This window comes from Gastrolobium bilobum, unplaced genomic scaffold (genome assembly GCF_033153095.1).
Source record: "Gastrolobium bilobum isolate Gb01-03AN ecotype WA unplaced genomic scaffold, APGP_CSIRO_Gbil_v1 utg1595, whole genome shotgun sequence".
In the NCBI taxonomy this organism is placed as follows: domain Eukaryota; kingdom Viridiplantae; phylum Streptophyta; class Magnoliopsida; order Fabales; family Fabaceae; genus Gastrolobium; species Gastrolobium bilobum.
In genome coordinates this window covers 90,001-107,094 of record NW_026899397.1, presented here as the reverse complement: position 1 = coordinate 107,094, position 17,094 = coordinate 90,001, and the positions used below count along the sequence as shown (strand labels likewise).

Below are 17,094 nucleotides of genomic sequence, written 5' to 3'. Positions count from 1 at the left end.
CTTCTCTTTCTCAATACCTTCCAGTTTCAAATATCTTTATTATTTTTTATATCGGGATAAGATGAAGAGATTCAAATTTTCTTTCATCCTTTTGCTCGTGCCATAACCCGACCGGATTTTACTACACAATTTGGTAAAGTTTTTCCAAAAACAACTAACAAACTATGCCGAACTAAAGTTCTTTAGTGACCTTAGACTTCAATTAAGAGTGCAGTTGTAAATTAGAGTATAAGTACAGCTTAGATGCCCTGCATATGGCACATTTTGGTGGACATTGACCCAGCCTTTATTAGAATATTTGAATTTGGTCAGATCAAAGGGACTGATTGGTCCTGCTCTCTTTTTTCTCATATTCCTTCCTAAAGAGGGTATCGGGCTGTTCAATACTCTGTTCCTCTCTTGGAACTATCCTCTTCGAACTTAGCTTTATACTGTTCGGGATTCAATCATTTTCTATATATATATATTTTTTGGTAAACATCATTTTCTATATTAAATACACCATGTTCCCCTTTTTCTAAATTTTTGAAAACCAAACCCACGAGCAGATGCGCACGCCAACTCATTTTATGAGTACTTGCAATTGTTCTCGTATTTCTGCCCTTTTTTTTTTTTTTTTTTTTTTTTTTTTGAGATCGTGCCAAGAGACTAAACCGCAAACCAATAAGATAAGAAATTAAAAAAAAAAGGAGTAAATATCCTTTTTAGTCCCTGACAATATCCACGGAGTCTTTTTCAGTCCCTAACAATAAAAAAAGGACAAATTGGTCTCTGAAATAACAAAAAAGAAATTTTTTTAGATCGGTAGATGACGTCTGTAATGAACGTCATTTGAGCAATTTGGAGGATTTTTCTATTTAGGGTTCATATGAGCAATTTTTTCGATTTAGATGCAAGCCACTCACAAAACGTCGTCGTCTCTTCTTTCACGGTGTACCACATCCAAGCCGCGTCAGCAAACTACCGTGCCAAATGGGCACCGTTAGTTGGGCCGTTACGTGGGAGTTAACAGAAGGATCAATGTGGCTCCTTTTTTTGTTATTTCAAGGACCAATTTGTCCCTTTTTTATTGCTAGGGACTGAAAAGGGCTTCGAAAATATTTTCAGGGACTAAAAAATATATTTACTCTTAAAAAAAGGCTCAGGAGAAAAGATTAAAAGAATCACAGCATTAGGAAGACGGAAATTTTTGGGATTCCTCCCATAGGCCACATGAATGGAATTAATTTAAAGCAAGAATCAGAGCATTATTCAAGCAAAAGTTGAATGAACTAACAAAGATGGACTTATATGCCAATTTCTCGTCATCAGTGATAGATAGTAAATTTCTCACTCCGTTTGGCGCAGAGCATCAATAATTGCATCCTTCAAGAATGGGTTTGAAGCTGCTACTCGCTGAGATATAATGTCAAAATCTGCACCAGACCTGAACCAAACGAAACATCAGATTTTGACTTTTAAGTGTGAAATCTTTCGGACATATCTATGAAACTTTGGGTTTTATAGTTTTCTATACTGATAGCAAGTCCTGTCAACAGTTGCATAAAATTTGCCACAATGCATATCCAGCAAACAATGTCTACATAACTGTCCAGCAAACAATGGACTATGCACCTAACGATGCAGAGACTATCTAGAACTTCATACATATTCCCTTCGTTAAGAATAAGGATGTCTAAGCAAAATCACTTACGGATCAAACACAACACCTCCAGCTTCCCTAACAATGACAGCACCACCAGCCACATCCCTGTAAAAAGGAAGAGACCGTGTGAATCACTTTATCACAATGCCTAACATTTATGCAGGAGAAGCTCATACCAAGGACCGCCAAAGCCAACTTCAAAGAATACATCCAGCCTTCCACATGCAACTCCACAGAGATTCAGAGCACAGGAGCCACTCATTCGAAGAGATCTCACCTGGCATAGAACATAGAAAAGGTGTGGTCATGGCAGAGTCAGTCATATCACCTTGGTACGATAAATTCCATAGCAAGTCCTGGATTTACCTTGAAAAGCAAGCTATTAATCCTATTGGTAGTGGCATCTACTGTTAACTTGTCACGTTTTGTTCCAACCTGCTCTTTCAGAAGTGAATTTTTTTGATGAATTTCAAATTTGTCTTGATTTAAAGGGAACATGTTTACAAGTGAATCTGACCCAATATTATTAGTATTACATGTGAAGTTAGTATTCCAGAAACTACGATAATCTTAGTGACCGAAAGGACCAGATTTGTATGCAATTAAACACAAAAATGCAGGCAAAAAATACATTTACAGTTATGATACAACTTAAATCAGACTTCACAATCACAAGTTACAATCTGTTAAATGATCGCATGTAACTTTGATATGTTAACAGTTTCCTAACATTAAAATGTACTCCTAGAAAAGATAAACTTTACTTCCACAATTAAATTGTTATGGTTTTGTCAACAACTCACAGTTACTGCCAGAATAAAATGAAATGTTTAGATTTTGTACCTTTTAAGATTGCAAACAACAGTCATTTGATTACCAAGGTTACGAAATGCATATATATGGAATGAGCTTAAAACTTGATATGTTTGAACAGGAAATAGCATTCAAAACCTAAGGCTCTAATCTAATTTGACTGCCCTGACATGATTTCAAATCATTTTAAAACATCTAAATATTGAGGAGTACATAAAATTTAAAAATTCAACACAGGCGAGTTACAGGTATACAGATAATTCGATTATGTGATTATGTCACAAAAATTTGGCAAGTATAATAAATTTTGTGGACATATAGACTCGTCAGAGAGGGTTCCTACTTCACCAACTGTATTAAAAATAAAAGAGGAACAAAAAAAGGGGTTATTAGATTAGTGAAGGTATACACATTGATCATACTAGGGAGAAAAAGTGAGTATTAAGATTTAAATGGGTTCAGCAGTTATGGCCATAATGTTAGTTATGCAGTATCATATTGAACAAATGTGTTGAACAAGACTGTCAGGTTATGATGAGGATGACGAACTTAATAGGAAGAGAAAGTCATGGCATATACAAGTCGAATTGGGTGTTAGACCAAACACAGGACATAAGCAAGGCTTATTACTGTTCACATGGTTGGTATAAAGCTACTATGATTAGCTGAAATGAAAGAACTATTCTCACTTAGATGGCCATTCCACAAATTGATATTTTGCAGCAAACTATATTTCTCAGTTCCATGCTTGTCATCAACACGAGCACAATAAGGAGAGAAGGGGAATACACTTCATTGATGCAAATAAAATAAAAAAATGTATTATTTCAAATAATTATAACAGGCTTCACATACCTCAGTTGCAAGAAGAGAGCTCATTAGTTCAGTTTGTGAGGAAACTGAAATTTCAAGGCATTAGCATGATGTCTAATTAACAACAAACAATCAAAAGATAAAGAACAGAGGACACACCTTTTATGGGGTTCCCGTTCAAAAAAGCACCTTTCCCAATTATTCCAGTGAAAAGCTACATACAGTAATACCAAATTTCAATTTGCACTAAGCAAGAGAAGAAATCTTATTGAAAATACTAAAAAATGTCATGCCAATAATCCTAATTCAAACATAAATTATATTGTGTCATATTCATAAATGAATTACTTCAGTGTCTACTCTCAGACAAGTCTTTTTTATCTCTTCATGGTTACTGAAAAGAGTGATGATAAAAAATCAAAACACAACAATTGACTACAATTTGGCTATATTATTCAGTCTTGCCCGGTTTCTTCATTTCGCCAGCATCCCATAACCAAAAACAAAAAGTAGTACATGCAGAATTATGTTTTAATATTGAATAAAATTTTTATGTACGAGGGAAGATTTCGCACCTCATTAATTATTGGATTGTATACAACACCAACTGTAGGAATTTTTCTAATTGTAAGCCCAATGGAGACACAAACGAAGGGGAACCTACAAACAGTAGAATCAGCCAATCAATATGGAAATAAGTATATCACTATCAACTAAAACATCATAATTGATAATTACCCATGCACAAAGTTAGTAGTTCCATCCAGGGGATCAACTATCCAAGTGGGTTCATCCGTAAGTTCTGTAGTGCCACAAGCAGCTGTGGTTTCTTCCCCAATGAACTAACAAGAACACCAATTTAAATGGTAGTATATATAGGCAAAAAGAGAGAGAATAGCCACCCATCTTTAACTTAATTATATGTAAGGTCGACTCATTTGAAGGAAAGCTGAATCAACCTTATGAGTGGGGTAAAGCTGCTTGAGATGATTAAAAATGAGTTCTTCACATGCTTTATCAGTTTCTGTGACCAAATCAACCTGTGCATCACAACAAAAAGAAAAAGATGATAAAAAAAATAAAGGAGCTAAAATCTTTTATCATTTATTTATATGTTTGATAATTCCCATGATTCCATTACCTAACTGAATTTCTTAACAAGAACAGAACAAGAAAACAGAGGAGGGAATGCAAACAAACCTGTCCTTTGTGCTCCACGTGTTTGGTCTGGTAGAACCCTTTTCGAATAACCTGGAAATCATTCAAGAAAAATATAAAGAGAAGAAATGAAAGGGTAAATGAATTAATGGAAAGACTCGAAACGAAAATGAAAATGAAAATGAACAGACATCACCAGCTTTGCGAGCAGCGTCGACTGCAGATGCGAGGAATTCCGAGAGCGAATCTATAGTTTGCAATGAATCAACGAATGAGTAATTATGTATAAGATCACACCACAAACTAAAACAAGAGAGAGAGAGAGAGAGATTGAGTGGTACCATTGTCAGCCATTATCTTCTTGAATTGTTGAGAGAGAAAGAGAATGAAGAAAGTAACTAAGCACACTAACTAACCACTGATCAGTGACCACTGCAAAAGCACAACAAACCGCACCTGCAGATGTACATTATTATATGCATAATATAGAGAAAAAGAGTAAAAGAGTATGTGAAACTTATTCATCTCTTTTTAAAAAAAATAAAAAATAAAAAATGTTTTTTAGTGAATAAATGAATTTAATTCTTTTCACAAATTGAAATTATTAAATTTAAAGAAAGAAGTAAAACAAAAACTTAGTTAGCTACCCAAAAAAAAAAAAACATAAACTTAGTTTAATAAAAAATAATCTTGCTTTATTATTAATTATGTTTATTACTTTTTAATTATTAAATTATGCACTAAAATATATTAGAATATTTAATATGTAAATTTTTTTATTAAATAAATATTAAAAAATACAAAATTAAAATAAATAAAAAATAAATTTAAGATAAAAAAAGAATTCAGTTTATTAGTCATAAACTTATTTTTATTATATTTATTCTTTACTAAAACAAATTACCTTATATTTTAAAATTATTTTGCTATGTAATGCTGCTGTTCTTTTTATAAGAAACGAAATTTTATTTATTGAATATGTCGTTTTAAATTTATTTTTTAATTATTTTATATCATAATTTTTTGATTTAATTAATAAATTCATAGATTAAAATTTTAACACATTTCAATAATAAATTTAATTAAAAATTAATTGATATAGTTAACAACAAAATAATATTTTCTATTTTCATTAAAGCTGAATTCAAGTTTTTTCCTTTTCCATCAATGTTAGCATTTGTTGTCATTTTTTTATAAATTTAATAACTAAAATACCTTAAAGACCAAGTCATTTGTTAAAAAATAGAAATTGTCTTTGGATATTTTTTTACTAATTTTAGAAAGAATCAAATTAATTTATAAATGAAATTTTATTTTAAAAGTTCATTAAGGAAAAAATTATTTTTTTTTTCTATTTAAGTTGCCTATATCAAAATTTTGTTACATTTAATTTGATTTTAGTTTTACTTTTTTTTTTTAATTTATAAGTTTTCGTATTAGTTTAGTCTTCTTACTTTCTTTAAGTAAGACTATAAAATTTTCATCCAATTACTCTTTAATATATTTCAAACACGTTTGCGATTCAAATTATATTCAAAATAAAATATTCGTCAATTGTGTAAGTGGTCTTATACTTTAATTATGTATTGCGATAACATTAAATTAGTTTGACTATAACAATTACTTAACTTCTTTGAATGAGATATCAATGCATAATTTGATACATACTGTAAAAAAGTTTACATCAAGAATCAATTAAATTATATTGATAAGGAGTGTTGCGAGGTAGTAACAAAATAGCTTAAACTCGAGTTGAGAGACTATGGAATATCCGAACTAGCAGTAGTGAGCGTCATACGGAATATGCGAAGACTATGCTGATGCGTTGTTTTGGTTCCGTGCCGACACTTTTCCATGTTTTAGGTTCACTCGTGAGTGGTGACCTTTTGTATACACGAACCTATCGCACAGAAAGGGAATTTTGTTTTTGTTTGTTTTTTTTGGTTTTTGTGAGGGGGGTTCAAAGAAACTTCCCCTCAGCCACAAATAAGACAGGCCACGCTCTAAATTTTGTTGCAAAATGAAGACAAAGACGCTGCGGAGTGTAGATGTTTCGTTTCAACTACAGTTCTCATGTAGTCCAAGCAAGTTGCCTACAGTTCTCACTCCAAACTAATTACTATAAAAAATTGTTTCACAAAATTCTAGAATTACCTACCCTCAATGCCCGAGGTAATCGCCAATCTGCTTATTGTGTAGGAACACAGGAAACATTATCGAATACTGACAAGAGCTTCAACCAATAATCTATTCGGCAGGTCCAAAACTTGTTCGGGAGCTAATGCAGAGTAATAAAAGGTTCATCATACAAAGAAAATTAGTCAAACAAATTTGTGTGTGTCAGATTATTGCATGACCTCGTACAATATATAATTTACTGGGCAACTAGGAAGACTTATATTGCTTTCTAATATCTGGAAAGCCATAAACCGCATGTAGATCATTTAAGCAATTTATTTATCTACTATTTTACAGGATGGTGATAAAATTACAGATTGGAAGTATTGGAATTTGTATGAAATAAAAGTCTCATCTTGATGAAGACTAACAGAACTACTATAATACACAAATCACTAAAGTGAAATGCCACTATGCAACTTGCCACATAAGGCAATCTGCAGCTCAAGTACGTTGTTCCCTAGGTTCAAGTGCAGCAATTTCCTTCATTACTTGAGCTTTATCAGCTTCAAACTGTTCATCCTCTGCACAATCCCAATAAATGTGATTATGGGAAAATGATATTCGATACCATAAAAGCAACTGAAACTCTCAAGAGATGGCATCACTTACCTTTATCGATTTTGAAGTCATTCAATAGTCTCAGAATCTTACTTTGGTTTGCAACAAGTATACTGATGATATCAGCTGGTTTATGTTGGTTTGCAGCAAATAGCTGATATGACAAGCAAATATCAATGACGGCAGGGGGTTAAGAATAAAAACTTCCAAATGTGTGTTATAATATAATTATAGTACCTTGAAAACATGAAATGCTTCTATCTGTATGCTCTTGCTTGACTCCTGCAGAAAGAAACCAGCAATGACCCATTAAATGCCCACTTTAAACATATATCTAACTTCTTAATTTTCTTTTCTACATTAAATAATTTAAACTGTCTTCAAAAGCTCAATTTAAAAATAAGTGTTCTGTATTCTAATCTTGATGCTCAGAAAAGCTGCAGCAATAACAACTGGGTGAAGGGCTATGCACGTTTTAAAAAGAGCAAAAGAATAGAGGAAAGAAATACATCATTGATAGCTGGAAAGGGACCATACTCTTAGAAGATTCATTAAAATCCTCAAGTTGTCTCTTGAGCTCACATATCGTGTCATGACAGCTGAATTTGAACGATCAAGTAACATATCTCCCAACAACTGGCAAAGAGAAAGAAATCAACTCAGCAATTACAATGCAGCATGAAACAACAAAATGTAAACAGTGATAACAGTGCATTGGCATATCAATTATAACATAAGACTGCAAAGACCAACAATCCAAACTTCACCAGGGAAAAACAAAGGAAATCATGGAATGGCACTGGCAAGAAGCAACGTACTTATTGACTAGCTGTGATGGCTTCCCTTTTTTTCAACAGCAATCATAGGTTAAATAAACTACAAATGTACATTACACAAAAAAAAAAACAAAGATTTCTCAAAACCAAAGTTTTCAACTTAGAGAATCTCTAATGCCCAGACATCTGCATGCTTACTTCATTCAATGTTCATACACATCAGTAAGTTATAATGGAGATCAAAACCGAACTTATATAGTACCTTGACAGCTTGGCGTCTTGTAATATAATTGGAAGATTCCAACAGCTTAGAGTTATATTCTGCAAAAAACTAAAAGCAGCAACAAAAAAGATAGTGAGTAGTAGTTCATAAGTATCAACATATAACCATATTTAAATAAACCAGGTATAACATTAGTAGTAGTTTAGGATATGGCTTTATTTCAGAGCTTTTTTTTCCATATACTACATTTTCTAGCTTCTGATAAAAGTTCTAAAACTGCATTTTTGGGGAATTTTACTTTTGTTCAAGAAACTTACATATGATATTAAAAATATTTTTTAATAAAAAAGGATTTTTTTTCCTTGAAAAAAGCACAAACAAACAAGCCAGAAAGCATATTAAGATAAACTAAGCAGAAAGCTTCAAAACAAATCTTTAAAAAGTAGTAGTTTAAAACTTTATTCCTAGATCCAGCGAATAAACACACTAGAGTGGTTAATAATTTGATACGATCCGGCCCAAGACCATGTATGTACAGGAAGGATTAAAATAAAAAAATGTGAGCCCAACTTTTGCTGACTCAGCAAATCAGTTACAACAGAATGGTTGGGGAAGAAGTGGTTAAGTAGTGTGAGGAATGCTGGGAGGGGTATCTAGAATCTGGAATTGGGATTGGAACCTTGGGAGACAGTGGAGCCTCTCTAATCGCTCCACACTATCTGTTTTCAATCATTTTCTTTCAGTTTCCATTTTCAATTATCTGTAATTTGCTTTCTTGTATCATTAAGAAGCTGTTCTTGTTTCATATTTGTAATTCAAATATTCCAAACATATTAATATACCAGTATCAATATTCAGTTCATAAGTTCTTTTATGTGTTAATATTTTTGGGTTTGGATTGAGTCTTTACAAATTGGTGGTATCTGAGCTCCTGATCCAGGAGCACTGAAACCAAAAAAAAAAAAAAACGGAGAAAAGAAAAAAAAAATAAGAAAAAAAAACGGAAAACAGATATAGAGATTGGAAGAAAAGTGAGAGGCAAGTTGAAGAAAACTATAGGAAGATACTTAAGCTTCTTCAGAAGACCAAGCATCACTCTCACAGAAGACGAGGTGGAACTGAGGAAACAAAGCTGCAACCTTCAAAGCCAGAAATAAAAATGCAGAGGGAGCTTGTGGTGGACAAACCAAAGAACACGAAAGGCAAGGAGGAAACAGGGACCATTGGGGAGAAACACAAAGTGGACAACGAGGAAGTAAAAATCCAAAAAGGGAGTAGAAAGGAAGGCAAAACCATAAAAGTAGATAGAAAGCAACTACTTAATTTTGCAAAGGAAAAGAAGGGCATATGGAGGCAATACCACCATTTCCAGTGGTGGTTGTCAATCCACCTCCACCACCTAGACCACCGGACTCAAGGCGTTGTAAAAAAGAGGAGTTCCTTTGGCAAAACCATGAACGAAATCAGCAGCCACGTTATACAGAAAGAGAAGAAATGCTAACAGCTCCAGGGAGTGCATTTCAACAATTGGGCCAAATTGATAAGCTGACGAGTCAAGCCCAATTTGCTGATTTGTTCCAAACCCGATCCAGAGTAACCCCTTCTTTTTCAAAAATGGAGCTTGTGAATTACGTAGTTCTGCCACAGGAAACAATGATAAGGTCATCGATAGCGACAAAACCACCATTTGGATCTTCAGAAGGAGATGGGTACCCAAAAAAAGAATACCACAACAAAGAAGGAAGAGAAAAAAGTGGAGAGTAAAATACTGCAGCATAAAATGTCGAGGCAAACCTACGTTGATGAAAATTTGATGTGCAATATCGAAGGCACAGGGGAAACACCTATCAGCCTCAGCCATAGGAGGCCATTACGGCCCCATATGGGCCCACAGCTCTTCATTCCTCAAGTTTAATGTTGATGAGATCAGAGGTATTAAGAAAGACTTTGACAAACTGGAATATATTGCCCCTAATAACTTGCACCTTGGGGGCACCAAATACACGGTAATCCAAGGAGAACGAAGAGCTGTCATTTTTGGGAAGAGTGAATTATGCTACGGCCAAGGACTTGGTCGTGGAGGTGACTTTGAAAGTATACATATCATAAGGGAAAGACAATTGAGAAAATCAATGGAGCTATTCAACGGAGCATCTGAAAAGATTAAAGGGAGCATCTGAAAAGATTAAAGGGGGGGGCTTAAGTCTCAACAAGCTTCTATAGACTTTTTCCAGCTTGAGGTAGATCCTTCTAAATTTGGAATTTTGGAGGCACTAAAAGCATGCCCTACTGCAATAGGCTTTGAAATTGCTGCAGGAAAAGCAGCAGGACATAGAGCTCTTAATTTTAAGCAAGCTTATGACAAGGAATACCCAGATTTTCAACAGGAAACTGTCTATGGAGTTGGTGTTTGTGCTGAGAGGGATGGATCTATTTTCAAAACCACTGCATATGTAGTTGTTATTTCTCAAAATTCTATTAATATTGCGGTAGGTGCTTGTGTCATTGGTGAACAACTAAGGAGATATGCCATTTATCCCAAGATAAGTGATAATTGGATGTATGCTGCTAAGTTTTTTGGGGAAGAATTTGACTTGTATAATGCTACTATATTTGTTCTGTCAGTTTCTGCAAGTTATATCATGCAGCCATTTCTTGGCATTGAAGAAGAGTCATGGGATCCCGGTGAAAGTTATCATGCATTGCGCATATTTTGGCTCTTACAATCCAAGCAATAGGACCCCGGTGGAAGGATTTTTAGGGCTAATCTTCACCTTGAGGATAAGGTGAAAGTTTTGTGGGAGAGTATTGATACGATCAGACCCAAGACCATGTATGTACAGGAAGGATTAAAATAAAAAAATGTCAGCCCGACTTTTGCTGACTCAGCAAATCAGTTACAACAGAATGGTTGGGGAAGAAGTGGTTAAGTAGTGTGAGGAATGCTGGGAGGGGTATCTAGAATCTGGAATTGGGATTGGAAACTTGGGAGAGAGAGGAGCCTCTCCGATCGCTCCACACTATCTGTTTTCAGTCATTTTCTTTCAGTTTCCATTTTCAATTATCTGTAATTTGCTTTCTTGTATCATTGAGAAGCTGTTCTTGTTTCATATTTGTAATTCAGATATTCCAAACGTATTAATATACCAGTATGATAGTATCAGTATTCAGTTAATGAGTTCTTCTTGTGTTAATATTTTTTGGTTTGGATTGAGTCTTCATCATAATCATTTAAAAAACTTGTTAAAAAACGCAAAAATAAATGTTGCTATTTAATAAAAAAATGTGTTTATCCACCATGCATGAAGAATCATTTTCCAATAGAGCATATTTTTATGTGTAACAGAAATCTACATTTAAAAGCAAAGAAACAAAAGATATAGATCTAAAAGGATCATGTCACACAAGTGGAGATAATAAAATTTAAAATAATATGCAGAACAAGAGGTTATAAAATTCTCTTTTTCAGAACATAATTTATACCAGAAGCAATATCCATCCAAAACTAACCACAAAACTCAGTCATGCCCGCATTAACACAAAGTTACAAACTCTTATATAAAAGACTTTATCAATCAAGCAAATCACCCATTCATGTTATCTAGCAAGAGAATTACAGGATAAAAAAAAAGGTGGTACGTCAATATACAGGTCTATAGATTAAAATAAACATGCTAGTTTATAGCATACCACCCATGCATGATATCTAGCAAGAGAATGACAGGATAAGAAAAAAAGGTTGCATGTCTATATAAGCATATAGATTAAAATAAACATGCTACTTTATACTTCAGTTGAAGGGGAACCAACCCATTCATAATTCTTGGAAAGGAAATCAGCTACAGTAGATTTATGTCTTGTCAAGAGTTCCTGAAACCAGATAACAATATATAACATTGGCTCTATTTCTGTTGCAATGAAAATACTGATCATAAGTTCTTTCAGATGAAACCCACCTTAAAAGTAGCTGCAGCATCTGCAGCAATGTCAAAATTTGGAAGTTGAATGAAGTCAAAAAACTTCTTCATATGTAGCGAGTTCAGAACATATCTGATATTGAACCATGAAGAATTACAGCACCAAAAAAGTTATGGTGGGAGAAAAAATTAATCAGAACTAAGCTATTTTCCTTTTTTTAATTCTAGTGTTCAGTAATTTATATGAGCTTCCTACATAGCACCCTTCTAAATTGTAAATCTCTAAGAAGTGCAATTATATGAAAATATAGGAATCAAAAGTGCCTGTATACGAATAGAAGATGCAATAGTATTCTAACATAGAATATAACCCTAACAAAAAATAATTGTGTTTCCAGCACCCATCATTAATAGCTTTAAGCTTGATAGTCCACATAACACAAATAACAAAAAATGAATTTATCTATTTATTTTTCCTTACTTTGCAACAATCTGGTGTCTTATGCACTCCCTCAGCATTGCACCATAGTGTAAAGCCATGTCTGTGTTTTCATAGCTAAAAAGCAACAATAGTTAGTCACCTGCATACTAAAATTAATACTAGGGAAAGCCAGAAAGCATAATTTTATGACAAAGCACAATCAGAAAATAAAAAAAAATAAAAATAAAAACGAAAAATAGAAATCACATACACATTGCAAAATATGAACAAGACAAACATGTGAAGAAACTAATTTTCACCAAAAAATCACACAATTCGGTGATCAGGGATATGAGATTATAATGTTTAATTCACAGGGACATTAAATTTTCAACGGTTGTTAGGAAAAGAAATTTAGATTCCAATTCATTTGGTCAAGTAGAAGAGTCCACCGTACTGATTGCAAAGCTTACTAGAACAAACATCAAGAAACCAAAACAATCATCCAATGATTTCTTACCCAACTATCAAAATATCCATAAGATCCATATTTTTCTCCAGGTAATCAGATGCAATCAACTTAGACTGAACCTGTTGCCTTTGTAAATTTGCAACAACTTGAGTGGCATCTTTTCTGGCCTGCAAAGGCCCATATTCTCGGATTAGCAAATACCAAACAATCGCAGTACAGCATCAAGATAAACATTCGAGTCTGATTCCCCCCATCTCCCAGATGATGCAAGAATGTCAACATCTTAATAACCATACAAATTGTACAAAGGGTATAGGTAAATCTAACAGCATATTTATTGAACTGCAAATATCTGGGATCTCTAGTAAAATTCCTTATTACCTCCAAATTCAATTTTGGAAGACATTTGATAAGCAGTCGCAATGTGTTCTCCTTGAAGAACTCCTGAGTCAACTGTGCACAAGCTTCTGAGACTGGTTCAGATTCACTATTTCCATAAAGGATTGCCTTTAGCTCCCTGATATTTTTAGAAAGCTCGGACATCTGCTGTTACATGCATCACACAAAAATAGTAAACATCAAAATTTTGAATGGATGACTTTGCCGGCATATGCAGCCAAGATCAAATAAAAATAACTAAACAGGATTCACTTCAGCTGTTTCGATTCCGATCACACAAATTTCACTTTCTTACTGTCCTACATAATACCTGATGGCATTTCAAGCACAATTACATTTAACACTTACATGCAAGTTTAAGTTCAAGTTCCACCTAGCAATACCAAACAAACGAACAAAAATTACAGCGAACATTTCAGAAGAATGACTACAAGAAAATCGCAATGGTAAATATGAGCATCAACCACCAATGAACGCAAATTATTTAAAACAAGTTACTGCCAACTAGAGCGATTAATTATATCTTCTCTAAACTCATTGCAAATTAACGAGAGAAAAAATGCATATAAGAATTTAAAACTATGTTCTAATAAGATAACAGCACAAAACTCAAAAAGTTTCAGGAACATAAAAAACTGCAGATAAATTGTGATTCGCGAATCAAGGCTATTAAGATTCATCACATTGGTGGTGAGATCAGTGTGCCAGTGCTCGCATAAGAGAACATGAAGATTTTATCACGCCGACAGCAATTGCAGACAGTTCGTCGAGATCAGAATCGCGAAAATAGAAAATGAAAATTAATCACAATTCAAACAAACGCGATTTAAAGAGAAGTGAAACAACCTTCTCATCTCGCTTGTTGTCACGAGATTCGGAGCTGCGATCGATATAGAGGAGAAGATCTCTGGTTTGGCGCACAACATCAACAGGGGTGCGTGGCTTGGACTTGAAGAGACCCTTCATCTTCTCAGAGTCCAATACTTAATATGCTTCCTCCTTCTCTGAAACTCCACGAGTTGATTAGGGTTTTCTGATTCAGTGTGGGAGTGGGAGAACAATAACTGGAACCACTTCTTCTTCTTCTTTTTTCTTTTTTTTTGGAAATACAGTACTATCTTTTGGTTTCAGTTTTTTCTGGCAAAAGTATAGAAGAGAGGATAATCTATAGTGAAAATGGATACAAAAACGATCTGTTATGAAGATTCGACTTGACACCAGGAGAACCACAACTAAGATTTTTCTGTTTTATCTTTTTTCCTATTTATGCGAGTTTGATTTAACCGATCCAGATTCACAAAATTTCTCACCAACAAGTATCTCTATTTTTATTTTTATTTTTTTAACAACGGAACAATTCGATTGTTCTTCAGTTTTCTATTTTTGAAGACTGAGAAAGAAGCATGTATCATTATTTTAAAGGATCAAGTTGTATTATTTTAAGCAAAAAAAAAAAAAAATTATAAAAAGAGAAAATGGATAAAAATGTGAGTCGTGAAATAACACAATATATATTATTTAAAATAATAAATATTTTTTCCATTTGGCAAATATCTCTGGGAATTGATCTTCGAGTGTCGGCTAGAGATACCCTAAATTATATTTCATAAAAAAAATAAAAGTAGAAGAATTTAATTGAATTTATGTGTTAAAAAAAATTCTAAATTTTATTCAAAAAGAAATGCTTAAGATAACTTTAGTTTAATTTAAGGGATTAATGTTTTTTAGGTTACATCATTCATTTTATTTTTTACATATACATAAAATGTACGTGGAATCTATATTTTATTGTTTTCTCTTTTCTCTTTACATGATCTCTCGTAAGTCTCATAATATAGAAGATAAAACTATCTCTTACAAGATAAAAAATAGTAATCCCTTAATTTAATATTTGTTCTAAAAACATTGTACACGATACTTCATGTATTAACACGTCATTGTAAAAATTTTATCTCTTCAAAGGATATTATTATAGTTAAACTTGTAAAATAATGTTAAAATACATAATTTGATGATAATAAAAATTTAAAATTTTGCTCACCAAATAAAAAAAGTAAGAAAAATACAAGTGAGAATTAACATTTGTTCCATCATCGCCAATGAAAATAAGATAATGAAAAACAATGTGAAATATATAACTTGATATTTTAAATTATCACTAGCTAAAGGACAACATTTGTTCCGTGTTGATTTCTACTACCTAAACAGCCTTCAGGCAAGTTTCCTAAAATTATTTGTTCGGTGTGGATAAAGAAAATATTACAATTTTGCCTTTTTCATTTTGATACAACGTGAAAATAATGTTAAAATCTAGGGCCTGTTTCGTCAATCTATCTTAATTTAATAAAATTAAATAAATAGCTGAAAATATCACAAAAAGAGGAACGATATTTATTGTGTCCCTTTGAGCCATGGGATCTCGACTTTGTTGTATGTGTATTTCATTAAAACATGAATTAAAGATAAGAGGGATACGCATGATCCGAAGCTGGTAAGGTTCTTTTCAGCTTCCCATTCACATGTTTCCAGCATTTAGCCAATTTAATGTCCAACCCCACATGCCCCCTTTACATTATTAGCTTCCAAATACTCCTCAATATTAACTACTGAGATCGGTTTGCTTAATTTGTAAACCAATTTAAGGTAAATGACTTCTAAAGCTAGAGACTCACGGACACACGTTTCCTAATGGAACTATGTTCCCCTCTCTTTTATCGTTAAATTTAGAGAAATAATTATCTCATGTTACATAAGATACTTGTGTCCATTTTTTCTTTTCTTTTTTTTTAAAAAAAAATATTATGAACCTCTCAATTTTATTTCACCTATATAAAATACATATCTTATGTGACGTAAGATTAATAACTCCCTTAAATTTATGTATACATTTTCACCTTTATAGTTTTGGTACTAAGCTAAAGTCATACCTGATATCAAATTATCAATACAGAAAAAAATATTAGATTTTTTTTAAAGGGATGTCTCGTCAAGAAATACGTTTTGGGAAAAGTTTAAAAGGTTTCTTTCCGTGGACTTTTTAATATTTCCTTTCGTCGTGGAAAATTACCAATGGACCCAAATGATATTAGCCACCAGCCCACCACCACCAGCACACATGGTAACTTTGGTAGTTACTATATAGAATTTGGACAAAAAGAGAGAGGGGAAATTTTTTATCATGTGTAAAACATCTTCTTTCTTTTATTTTATCATTTAACTAGAAATTATCCCTTGGATAGTTATTATAAATTTAAGTAAAATTTAAAAAATTTAAATTAAATAAAATTTAAAATAATTTAATAGTATAAGAACTATATATATATATATATATATATATATATATATAATAGTTATTTTTTATAAAATGTTAAAATATATATTAAAATAAAAATATTTAAAATTATACAGAAATATCTATATTCAATTTCAATTTCAATTTAAGTGAAATTTAAATTGACTATAGATATTATACCTTGGATAGTTATTTTAAATTTACGTAAAATTTAAAAAATGTAAATTAAATAATATTTAAAATTATTTAAAAGTATAAGAAATAATTATTTTGTATGAAATGTTAAAGTATATATTAAAATAAAAGTATTTAAAATATCTATAGTAAATTTAATGGAATTTTAATTTAAGATTTTTTTAAAAAGTAAAGAAAAAAATATGTACAACACAGTAATTTTGTCATCACATTTTTCTACATGTATTATAA

The 17,094-nt window shown here is 32.5% G+C and overlaps 2 protein-coding genes across 4 annotated transcripts; both read right to left on the bottom strand.

Moving 5' to 3' along the window:
* Positions 1 to 1,185: 1,185 nt before the first annotated feature.
* LOC133290273 (inositol-phosphate phosphatase-like) lies at positions 1,186 to 4,876 on the bottom strand. The gene is made up of 12 exons (XM_061488340.1): positions 4,771 to 4,876; positions 4,621 to 4,676; positions 4,472 to 4,522; positions 4,231 to 4,311; positions 4,010 to 4,113; positions 3,847 to 3,931; positions 3,431 to 3,485; positions 3,314 to 3,357; positions 2,012 to 2,080; positions 1,822 to 1,922; positions 1,694 to 1,750; positions 1,186 to 1,426 (listed from the first exon to the last, which is right to left on the bottom strand). Exons 1-12 carry the CDS (start codon positions 4,781 to 4,783, stop codon positions 1,330 to 1,332), a joined length of 813 nt encoding a protein of 270 aa, XP_061344324.1. The 5' UTR covers positions 4,784 to 4,876; the 3' UTR covers positions 1,186 to 1,329.
* Positions 4,877 to 6,774: 1,898 nt separating this feature from the next.
* Positions 6,775 to 14,648, bottom strand: LOC133290274 (putative MO25-like protein At5g47540). Of its 3 annotated transcripts, none has more exons than XM_061488344.1 (11): positions 14,220 to 14,648; positions 13,359 to 13,520; positions 13,026 to 13,144; positions 12,566 to 12,640; positions 12,124 to 12,217; positions 11,978 to 12,037; positions 8,207 to 8,275; positions 7,706 to 7,804; positions 7,406 to 7,450; positions 7,220 to 7,322; positions 6,775 to 7,131 (listed from the first exon to the last, which is right to left on the bottom strand). In XM_061488344.1, exons 1-11 carry the CDS (start codon positions 14,340 to 14,342, stop codon positions 7,052 to 7,054), a joined length of 1,029 nt encoding a protein of 342 aa, XP_061344328.1. In that variant the 5' UTR covers positions 14,343 to 14,648; the 3' UTR covers positions 6,775 to 7,051. The 3 variants fall into 3 exon arrangements, with proteins under 3 accessions (XP_061344328.1, XP_061344325.1, XP_061344326.1); XM_061488341.1 differs by having other exon boundaries at positions 13,359 to 13,523; positions 14,223 to 14,647; XM_061488342.1 differs by having other exon boundaries at positions 14,223 to 14,646.
* Between the last annotated feature and the right edge of the window lie 2,446 nt (positions 14,649 to 17,094).